Source organism: Pituophis catenifer, unplaced genomic scaffold, assembly GCF_029215685.1.
Source record: "Pituophis catenifer annectens isolate HBS135680 unplaced genomic scaffold, rPitCat1.0.hap2 SCAF_3, whole genome shotgun sequence".
Classification (NCBI taxonomy): domain Eukaryota; kingdom Metazoa; phylum Chordata; class Lepidosauria; order Squamata; family Colubridae; genus Pituophis; species Pituophis catenifer.
The window spans coordinates 109,266,006-109,278,207 of NW_027256883.1; the positions used below are offsets into that span (position 1 = coordinate 109,266,006).

General features: G+C 38.2%; 1 protein-coding gene across 5 annotated transcripts in view; it reads left to right on the plus strand.

Moving 5' to 3' along the window:
• Window positions 1–12,202, plus strand: part of RABGAP1L (RAB GTPase activating protein 1 like) — a 206,876-nt gene that overhangs the window by 39,266 nt on the left and 155,408 nt on the right. For all 5 annotated transcript variants that reach the window (XM_070940921.1, XM_070940922.1, XM_070940925.1 and 2 more), the window contains one exon: window positions 745–895. In XM_070940921.1, coding sequence (XP_070797022.1) covers window positions 745–895 — 151 coding nt within the window. The remainder of the gene's footprint in view (window positions 1–744; window positions 896–12,202) is intronic.

Below are 12,202 nucleotides of genomic sequence, written 5' to 3' on the forward strand. Positions count from 1 at the left end.
TTTTTTATATTTTTGGTAGGCTAGATTTCATTGAAAAAATCATTTGCTATTGATATAGTGGGAACAGTCACTGGTCAAATCATTTTGTGTTAGCCACAGAGTTGCCTGCAACCAGTTTTCCCTTCAGTGGGTCCTCTTCAGGTGTCTAATGGACCCTGTTGAGTTTCAGAGAAAACTTTTACTTTTCCTGCAGTTCTTAGGTACAATTCAACCAAGTCCTTGTCACTACCTAGAATGAAGGGACAGCCATGGCTTTGAATTGGATCACAGGTACAACTGGAGAACTTGCTTGTTTTTTGAGAAATTCAAGGAGATGGAACAACAGAAAAGATGTTTAAAATAGTGCTGGAGAAAGCAAATGTTGAATCTAATTGTGCATGGATAACAGCCTTTCTTAGGGTGACCTTGTGGAAATAAAAGCAGCAAAATGTAATCGTTTTCCCAGTGTCATGGTGTCCACAGATAATTGTCCCATAGTCTTGCTTAGGTTAACTCCAGTCTTCTATTTTTAGGCTTGCAGCTCCAGAAGGACCTGGAGGAAATGGATCCCTTGGGTTTCAGGCTGGGATATAGTATTGAGATGGTATGAATTATACTTAAATGTGACCTTAGCAAGATCAAAATGGTGATAAAGCATCCTTCCTAGTCCTTCGTATTTTTTTTAGCAGACTCAATATCACATATAGAAATATAAGAAACAGAGAAAAAAATTGAACTGGAAAAAAATATCTTTATTTTATCTAGGCATAATAATCTGGACGTGCGACCAAAAGGTCTATCTTCATTGGTGAAAAGGGGTGTACCAGAAGCTTTGAGAGCTGAAGTATGGCAGTTACTAGCAGGATGTCATGATAATCAAGTGATGTTGGATAAATATAGAATTCTTATCACAAAGGTCAGTGTCTTGTTTTCTTTAATACATTATGGCTATATATTTTAAAGCAGTGATTTTGTTTTTCAAATAAAATAGGTTAAAATTATGGTAGGCATACTTTGCTGTCTGCTATGAGCCTTTCAGTAAGGAATGGCACTTCTCTGAATGTATGTTTGAAGTTGCATGATTATACTATATTACTATAATATACTAGTACTCTATACTAGTATTCTATACTATATACCAAATCTTTCATTTTTCTAGTTTTAAACACTGCACATTATTTAAGAGAATATTTGAGTAGTTAGGGTGGTTATGGCCTCTATAACCTTATATTCATATGAACCAGTTATTTGAGATATTGCCCATTTCAGTGTTACCTGCCTGGTCTGTTTGGACTGATAGGATGGGTGTATTTTGAGTCCCTCATTTTTCAAGAAGGATGCTTTCTCATTGTGGCTCTTGTCCTTTGAAGTGGACTTCCTCTTGAAATCTAGGTGGCTCCCTTCTTAATGGCATTCTGGAAATCTTAAATACCTGCCTCTTGTCCTCCTAGGCTTTGGGCAAGAATGGATGGAGCTCCTGCTAGGTGTATGATTTCTGCTTTATGTGTTGTCTAGATTTGCCATCAGTTAACTGGTTCATGTAGATTGTTATTTTTATATTATATTGTTAGCCACTGAAAAGTAGTCTGCAGCCTGGTGATGAATGAATGAATGAATGAATGAATGAATGAATGAATGAATGAATACCTTGTTTTATAGCTCTAATGTAATTTGATTTATCTTACCTGTTTGGAGAGCAGAGTACATAATGAATCCTAGAATGAAGCTTAGCATGTAACAGAAAAAATTTCAAGAATTCCATAGTGATTCAGTCAAAATAACTATTTTATTTACTTATTTAGTGCTTTGATGTTTGTAATGTTATGTAGTGTTCAAGACTTATGTAAGGATTGTGCTGTCGAGAAGATTTTATAAAAAATAGTAATCTGAGTTTTTTTAAAGTTGAGTTATAGATAGTACATTTGAGGGTGGCTGACATTTAGTTCTGCTTTTGGTTTCTTTTAATGTTACTGTTGCTTAACAACTTCCTACCTTCCTTCCTTTTAGTAAGCCAATTTCTATAACAATAACGTTCAATTTATGAATGTGACTGTCATTCTTGTCTTACTAAAAAAAACCTCTTCCCATTGGATTTTGTGGGTGTTTAAATATGAAGTCTTCAATTGAACATTGTAAATTAAACTTACTTACATTTCACTGAAATGAATGTATTTTACATTAATGACATAATTGTGTCTTAGTTCCAAACTGGCACGTGAACATTAATGAATATATTCAGAAGGATTATATAATAGAAATAGAATTGTTATATAACAATAAGATAGAATTCTAATTGTTTTGTCTTTTGGCAACCACCCTACCATGCTGTTCCGTCAGTTCTTCCTTGTTTTCCCTACCATGAAAATCAATTGAACAAGCTGGGAAACCCCATTTATGATTTGCTTAATATTATATGTGAATTGACTTTATAATGATGATGATGATGTTATTCATTCAGTTGTGTCTGACTCTTGACAATTCTATGGGATGGTTCTCTCCACATCTTCCGATCTTGAATTACTTCTTCGAGTTGTTCTATTCTCTGGCTGGTGTCAATTTGATGGTGTTCAGCCACCATGTTCTTTGATGGCCTTGTTTCCTTTTACCGCTGTCAAACATAATTGCTTTCTTGAGTGAATTCTCCTGAATAACATGGCCAAAATAAGTGAGTGAAATGGCTTATTCCTCTCTTAACAAGCTAGAACCATAAATAGATAAAGTTTATTCTTTGTCATTCGAACTTGCTTGAGCTCTGTAAATCAAAACTAGACAGAATACTATCATATAAAAATGGAGTCGTGATGATTCACCAAGTCACAGACAACCATGGAAATCAACTAATTGATACACAACTTATAGAAAAGAAATATGAGTCACAAAAGCAAAACCAACAAGATCAAGTCATAAATCAGAATGAAAACCGATCAGTTGATATACAACTTGCAGAAAGGAAATTAGGATGGAGATCAAACCCACAAAAAGAAAGGAAAAAAAGAAACAGGTCTCACAAAAATAAAAATTTCTAAATTAAGCAACAGCGAAGCCAGTTATTTTTAAAAATACATGACTGAATATATGAAAAGATGGTTGAGGCGAAGTAGTGCTTAATATTTTCCTGAGGAGAGTGACAGACCTTTGCAATGCCGTAATTTTGGGATGTGAAAAGGGCCTTAAATTGTTGGATTGGAATTATCTATTTTTGGTTTTCTTTTTATTGATCAATGTATTATATCTATGCTGAGCTATAAGGCAAGAGAGCTATGCTGGGGCATGCAGAAGATCTGGCTGTTACCCCATTATGACGATGGGAATTAATAATCCTGAAAAAAGCCACTATTACAGATATTATATGGAATACAATTATAAAGTCACTCGGGTGGTTGTTTTCTTTTTTTATATATACGAAGATATTCATTATTGATGGGGGCAGATGATAACTGAGGATTTTGAATATTCTGTTGCAACGGGGGTGTTATGTTACCCTAATACGGAGTCAGCAATCCAGTGGAAAGACATCAAAGAAGATATTATATGGATTATAAATTTAAAGTCATTGATTTTATCTATATAAGGGAATATTTTTTAGTAGGGTGGGCAGAAGAACAAAGATATTAAGAATTGTTGTGCATGGTAATTTTGTAGGAAGGTGGGTGGAGACAGGCTAGTGTATTGATTGTATAGATTAAGAAAAGGGATGTTTAAGAGATATATTTATGGGAGTGGAGGAAATGGATAGAGCAAAACAAATGTAAAATTAGAATTTATGGGGAAGGCTGCGTTGAAATGTTATATTAATATACACAAAAGATTAAATGTTAAAGTAGGATTTATTATATAGTTTTAAAGTGGAAGGTTGTTTTGAAATGTTATATTAATATACAGACATAAGTATGGGGGAGGAAAAAAAGGGCAGATTATTGCTAAATTGGGAGTCATAATAATATTACTGTGTTAAATCAGAAGTTATTATACAGTGTTATAGTAGAATGTTATTTTGAAGTGCATGGTAAGAGGGGGAAGTAATAATATTAATAATATCATTAGAAGTAAGGGTCAGTATTTGGAGGAGGGAGTAAGGGGATGGTAAAATATTATATAATCTGTTATGTATTAGGTTTTTATTTTGAAGAAGTCACGGGGGATGGGGTGGTGAGGGGGGGTTAGGGAGGAGGGGGGGAAAAGGGGGAAAATTTGTAATTGAAAACTTTTTCAATAAAAAAAAATGGACTCATCACAGAAATTTTTGCTGAAAAATTGAAAATGGAAGCATAACCATATTTTTATTGTGAACTGTTTTTAATAACATATTTTAACGATGAAGTTGAATATAGTACATTTGCTAGTAATTTAATAAATTTAGTAATAGGTTTATTAGTGAGCAGTTTGATGTGAGAATGGTGAGGCATAAAAAAATAATACAAACTGGTTTTCATATATCATAAGATTACTATAAGATTGCTTTTCTTCATTATGTCTTCAAGATAAACATACCAAATTCCTCCTGGTCCTATTCCACATACATGGACTTTGTGCCTATCACAAGCTGTAATGGCACAGTGGTTAGAATGCAGTATTGCAGGCGAATTCTGCTGACTGCCGATTGCCAGCAGTTCGAGTCTCATCAGCTCAAAGTTGACTCAGACTTCCGTCTTTCCGAGATCGGTAAAATGAGGATCCAGATTGTTGGGATTGCTCTGTAAACCACTTAGAGAGGGCTGTAAAGTTCTATGAAGTGATATATAAGTCTAAATGCTATTGCTATTGCCATCATTATCGTCCTTATCTATATTCCAGTTTGTCAGTACCAATATCCTTGGATTGCAGTACCCAGAATTGAGACGTTTTTCATGCAGAGTCTGACAAAAGCAAGCTGGGTGGTATAGTTTCTTTATATAAAGTGGACACTTTTTCAATGAAGCCATAAAAATATGTCCTTTGTTTATTATGTGGAAGTAATCTATGTGACGTAAGTATAGATTTAATGATCTTTAGCTTCATTAGAGGATATTACATACCATCCTAGAGCTTGCAATTTCTATCCTTTTTTTCATTTAAGAAGATAGCTCACTGGTGCCTGAAAGTGGAAGGACTTTTCGTTGTGTCATGGCAATTACTGTCTTCAGATAACAATCCAGAATTTCTGGCTTTTTTCTGAGTTTCTGTGCTTTGAAACATAGATTGTAGTTCATGAGGTAAAATGTGAACATATTTTTGATGTTTGTTCTATTCAGTCTTTTTCCCCCTAGCTATATTCTTTGTACAATTTAAAGCTGCTCAAAATCCAACAGTGTTAGAAATTTGCCATTGATTTCCTCCCCCCTTCCACTGCCACATCATTGCATGAACTTTCCTGCTGTTCCTATAATAAAGCCCTCCCTTCACCTTTTAAACGAATTGCTAACAAATTGTAATCATCCCTGCCTCCTTTTAAATGTTCTAAATGTTTAATTTTTATATTCTGTTTTTATATTTTAATATTTTACTGTAGACCTCCAAAATCCCACCCAAGTATGTATGTATGTATGTATGTATGTACTGCTCAAAAAAATAAAGGGAACACAAGAGATCTGAATGAATGAAATGAATGAAATAGCCGTATTAAATACTTTGTTCTTTACATACAGTAGTTTATACACTGCTCAAACAACTAAAGGGAACATAAAACTACTATATGTAATGAACAAGGTATTTAATAAGGCTATTTCATTCATTCAGATCTCTGATGTCTTCTGCTTGTGTTTCCTTTATTTTTTTGAGGTGTGTGTATGTGTGTGTGTGTGTGTATGTTTTCTGAGGTTTTCGCGGGTGTTTGTATGTAGGTCTTTGGTTATTCGGGTTTTCTCCCACGTAAAATTGGAAGTGTCTTGGCGATGTTTCGACAAAGTCTCATTCGTCATCTTCAGGCTAGTGTTTTCGGCTTCGTGCTTCTAGGAGCAATGTGTGATTGCAGCTGTTTCTTCCTTTTAACTGCTAGTCGGGGTGTGAACTGATTCAACTCAGACTAACCCGAGCACAACCAAGCCCCCACCCAAACAGAACACCCCCCCATCCAATCAGAGCACAGCCAAGCCCCCATCCAATCAGAGTACAGCCAAGCCCCCAACCAATCAGAACACACCTCCACCCAATCAGAACACAGCCAAGCTCCCATCCAATCAGTTCACACCGCAAAAACCTCAGAAAACACATACACACACACACACACACACACACACACACACACACTCAAAAAATAAAGGGAACAGAAAAATAAGACATCCTAGATCTGAATGAATGAAATATTCTTAGTAAATACTTTGTTCATTACATAGTTGAATGTGCTGACAACAAAATCACACAAAAAATATCAATGGAAATCAAATCAACCCATGGAGGGCTGGATGTGGAGTTACACTCAAAATTAAAGTGGAAAAAAACACCACAGGCTGATCCAATTTTGATGTAATGTCCGTAAAACAAGTCAAAATGAGGCTCAGTTGTATGTGTGGCCTCCACGTGCCTGTATGACCTCCCTACAATGCCTGGGCATGCTCCTGATGAGGTGGCGGATGGTCTCCTGAGGGATCTCCTCCCACACCTGGACTAAAGTGTTAGGGAATGGGGTTGAGGGGTACCCCGGACCATGAACCAGCTCATGAGCAAACACACTGAGACTGAAATAAATCTGACAGAGGCGTCTTGTGTAAAAATATAATTTACTTTAAAACATTTAAAAAGCACCATGTCTTTAAAAAAGCACATTAAAAACAAAGTCTTATCTTGGTTATGTGAAGCAAAGCTATCTCCCTAGATTCCTCTCCACAATACCGAAACAGTATACAAGAGAATAAAGCTAACAGGAAGATAAGCAGCTTCGGCATCGATACATCATCGAGGTAATAGAAGGGCGGCAGCACAAACTTCACAGCTAAAAGTCACCTGAAGTAAAAACAGTTCAAACAGCAAACGTAGCTTGAAGTTTGTGGGAGGAAGAATGTCCAGCAACAGCAGTCCCGATGATAGCTTGCGTGCTTCAAAACAGCAAAAGGCAAGCATCCGTAGGAGTTTCTCTGCAACAGCGTCTGGAGTCCTTATCTGTGCTTCTTCTCCCATCTGCGACGTTGCACTGAGCTCTGCTTGCAGCTTCCAGCAAAAGCTCTTGCATCTAGGCCTAAAACAGCGTTAGGCCTGAGTAGCAAGCGAAAAGGTCCTTGCTTATATGGGGAGTTAACCTGCAATTAACTAGGGCGGGGAAGGCTTGCAGGTAATTGCAAACATGAGATGGCTTGATTAAAACCATACTGTTTGTGAGTAGGCAAGTAGCCACAGCAATCCTGGAAACACTCGTGACATAAAGCATCCCCCAACTCCTGGACAGTCTGTGGTGCAACGTGGCATTGGTGGATGGAGCGAGACATGATGTCCCAGATGTGCTCAATTGGATTCAGGTCTTAGGAATTGGCGGGCCAGTCCATAGCATCAATGCCTTTGTCTTGCAGGAACTGCTGACACACTCCAGCCACATGAGGTCTAGCATTGTCATGCATTAGGAGGAACCCAGGGCCAACCGCACCAGCATATGGTCTCACAAGGGGTCTGAGGATCTCATCTCTGTACCAATGGCCATCAGGCTACCTCTGGCAAGCACAAGGAGGGCTGTGCAGCCCCCCAGAGAAATGCCACCCCACACCATTACTGACCCACTGCCAAACCGGTCATGTTGGAGGATGTTGCAGCAGAACGTCCTCCACGGCGTCTCCAGACCCTGTCACGTCTGTCACATGTGCTCAGTGTGAACCTGCTTTCATCTGTGAAGAGCACAGGGTGCCAGTGGCGAAGTTGCAAATCTTGGTGTTTTCTGGCAAATGCCAAACTTCCTGCACGGTGTTGGGCTGAAAGCACAACCCCCACCTGTGGACGTCGGGCCCTCATATCACCCTCATGGAGTCTGTTTCTGACCATTTGAGCAGCCACATGCACATTTGTGGCCCGCTGGAGGTCATTTTGCAGGGCTCTGGCAGTGCTCCTCCTGTCCCTCCTTGCACAAAGGCAGAGGTAGCGGTCCTGATGCTGGGTTGTTGCCCTCCTATGGCCTCCTCCACGTCTCCTGATGTACTGGCCTATCTCCTGGTAGCGCCTCCATGCTCTGGACACTTCGCTGACAGACACAGCAAACCTTCTTGCCACAGCTCGCATTGATGTGCCATCCTGGATGAGCTGCACTACCTGAGCCACTTGTGTGGGTTGTAGACTCCATCTCATGGTACCACTAGAGTGACAGCACCGCCAGCATTCAAAAGGCTTTTGATACCATCGACCATAGTATCCTGCTGCGCTGGTTGGAGGGGTTGGGAGTGGGGGGCACCGTCCTGCGGTGGTTCTCCTCCTATCTCTCCGACCGGTCGCAGTCAGTGTTGGCAGGGGGGCAGAGGTCGACCCCGAGGCGCCTTGTTTGTGGGGTGCCTCAGGGGTCGGTCCTCTCGCCCCTTCTGTTCAACATTTATGTGAAGCCGCTGGGTGAGATCATCCGTGGCTTTGGGGTGGAGTTCCATCAGTACGCTGATGACACTCAGTTGTACATCTCCACCCCAGGCCATCCCAACGATGCCCTTGAAGTGATGTCCCGGTGCCTGGAGGCCGTGCGGATCTGGATGGGGAGTAACAGGCTTCGACTCAACCCTTCCAAGACCGAGTGGCTGTGGCTTCCGGCATCCCGATATAGCCAGCTGGTGCCATCGCTGGCTATTGGGGGCGAGTTATTGGCCCCCACGGATAGGGCTCGCAACTTGGGCGTCCTCCTGGATGCACGACTGTCTTTAGAAGAGCATATGACGGCCGTGGCCAGGGGGGCTTTTTATCAGGTCCACCTGATTCGCCAGTTGCATCCCTTTCTGGATCGGGACTCCTTACGCACAGTCACTCAGGCACTCGTCACTTCCCGCCTGGACTACTGCAATGCTCTCTACATGGGGCTCCCCTTGAGGAGCACCCGGAGGCTCCAACTGGTGCAGAATGCGGCCGCGCGGGGGATTATGGGAGCGAGGGGGCGCTCCCATGTGACACCTCTTCTGCGTGAGCTGCATTGGCTTCCAGTTGTCTTCCAGGTGTGCTTCAAGGTGTTGGTTACCACCTTTAAAGCACTCCATGGCATAGGACCTGGGTATTTGCAGGACCGCCTTCTGCCGCCGATAGCCTCCCACTGACCAGTACGCGCCCACAGAGAGGGACTCCTCAGGGTGCCGTCAGTCAGGCAATGTCGGCTGGCGACCCCCAGGGGGAGGACCTTCTCTGTGGCAGCTCCTGCCCTTTGGAACGATTTGCCCCCGGAGATACGAAGGATATCGGATCTCCGGGTCTTTCGCCGTGCCCTGAAAACTTTTCTTTTCCATCAAGCAGGGCTGGCGTGAACCCCCTCCCCCTTTTTTAGTCTTTTTAGTCTTTTTAGTCTTTTTAGTTGTTTAGTTTTAAATTGTCATGGGGTTTTAATTGAATTGTTTAAATTGGGCCAGTTATGTAATTCTTTTAACAATTTTAAATTTTGATCGGCTTTTGTGTTTTAGTTCTGGCTGTTCACCGCCCTGAGTCCACTAGGAGAAGGGCGGTATACAAATTAAATTAAATTAAATTAAATTAAATTAAATAAATTAAATTAAATTAAATTAAATTAAATTCAATTCAATTCAATTCAATTCAATTCAATTCAATTCAATTCAATTCAATTCAATTAAATAAATTAAATTAAATTAAATTAAATTAAATTAAATTAAATTATAAAATAAAATAATAAAATAAAATAAAATAAAAAAATAAAATAATAATAAAATAAAATAAAATAAATAAAATAAAATAAAATAATAAAATAAAATAAAATAAAATAAAATAAAAAAATAAAATAAAAAAATAAAATAAAATAAAATAAAATAAAATAAAATAAAATAAAATAATAAAATAAAATAAAATAAAATAAAATAAAATAATAAAATAAAATAAAATAAAATAAAATAAAATAAATAAAATAAAATAAAATAAAATAAAATAAAATAAAATAAAATAAAATAAAATAAAATAAAATAAAATAAAATAAAATAATAAAATAAAATAAAATAAAATAAAATAATAAAATAAAATAAAATAAAAAAATAAAATAATAAAATAAAATAATAAAATAATAAAATAAAATAAAATAAAATAAAATAAAATAAAATAAAATAAAATAATAAAATAAATAAATGTGACCAAACCATCAGCCAGAAAGCATAGGAACTGAGAAATGGTCTGTGGTCACCACCTGCAGAACCACTCCTTTATTGGGGATGTCTTGCTAATTGCCTATGCTTTCCATCTGTTGTCTATTTGATTTGCACAACAGCATGTGAAATTGATTGTCCATCAGTGTTGCTACCTAAGTGGACAGTTTGAATTCACAGAAGTGTGATTGACTTGGAGTTACATTGTGTTGTTTAAGTGTTCCCTTTTTTTTTGAGCAGTGTATATATACAGTATATATATATACAGTATATATATACACACACACACACACACACACACACACACATATATATACACACGCACACATACATACATACATATACACACACACACATATATAAATACATATATAAGTATATACATACTTATGTATGTATGTATGTATATATATGTATGTGTGTGTGTGTGTGTGTGTGTGTTTTTCCTCTAGCCAGGTTTTCCCTACGTAACCAAGGTTTTTCTGCAGCCCCAGCTCATTAGAATCACATCCACTCGATTCTGGGCTTTTTTCTTTTCTAGCAGCCTGCAAGCTCTTCCTGCTAGGTGGGAGACCTATATAGATCTATTTCCAGCTCGTTTGCTTTCATCAGTAGGCCACACCCACATCCTATGTATCCTCCCTGTAAAGGTATAGTATCTATTTCCTTACTTCTTCGTAGGGTTTATGTGTTTTCCCTACGTAACTAAGGTTTTTCTGCAGGCCCAGCTCAGTAGAATCACATCCACTCGATTCTGGGCTTTTTTCCATAGGGAAAACCTGGCTAGAGGAAAAACACACATAAACCCTACGAAGAAGTAAGGAAATAGATACTATACCTTTACAGGGAGGATACATAGGATCTGGGTGTGGCCTACTGATGAAAGCAAATGAGCTGGAAATAGACCTATATAGGTCTCCCACCTAGCAGGAAGAGCTTGCTGGCTGCTAGAAAAGAAAAAAGCCCAGAATCAAGTGGATGTGATTCTACATCCCCTGATAATAAACACTTGGCCTTATTGCCATGCACTCAAAAACTCGATTGGGTTTATTATCAGGGGATGTCTTATTTTGAGGAAAACGGTATTGTTGCAATATTTTCAGGATCAGACTCAATAAAGATAATAAGAATTAGAGATTTAAATATATTTCTCTTTAATAATAATAGGCATTCTATATTCGCTGAATATTCAAGATAGAAGCGAGGAAAATGGTGATGGTGGCTCCTTATATATACAAGGGGTGGAGCCAGGAATGGGAGTGGTAAATTATGAATACATTAAAATCCAAAGAATAAGTTAACCCCTGATGTCCCATATATACATTATTTACACAATAGAGAATAAGGCATTTACATCTGACAAATCCCCCTCTAAATGCCGGTTCGCTATACAACACCAATTACATTCAGATTCAGGACAATATAATACATACAATTTAGAAGTTAAATATTTGTGCTGTTTAGAAGGTAAAGGCTTCGTTAATATGTCAGCTAATTGTTCAGAAGTATCACAATGTATTGCTTTGATGAATCCATCTTGAGATAATTGTCTCACGTGCTTAAATTTTATATCAATATGCCTGGACCTTTGTCCAATGGCATCGGATCTGGATATTTCAATGGCTGCTTTATTATCTTCATGCACAACAAAAGGTAATGCAGGTTTTTTCCAAACATCTGAGATCAAGTCATTGAACCATACAAGGTTATTTGCAGCTTTGGATAAACAAACATATTCCGCTTCTGTGGTTGAAGTGGCTACCAGTTCTTGTTTACCAGTGTACCAGTAAACTGGACAATCATTCAATAGAAAAATATAACCAGAAGTACTCTTTCTGCATGATGTATCACCAGCCCAATCTGCATCCGCATAACAGGTAATTTTTGGTTCTTTGTCATTATTAGGTTCTAATACTAAACAAAAATCTAATGTACTTTTCAAATATCTTAAAATTCTTTTGACAGCTTCCCAATGATACATGGTTGGTTTGCTAACA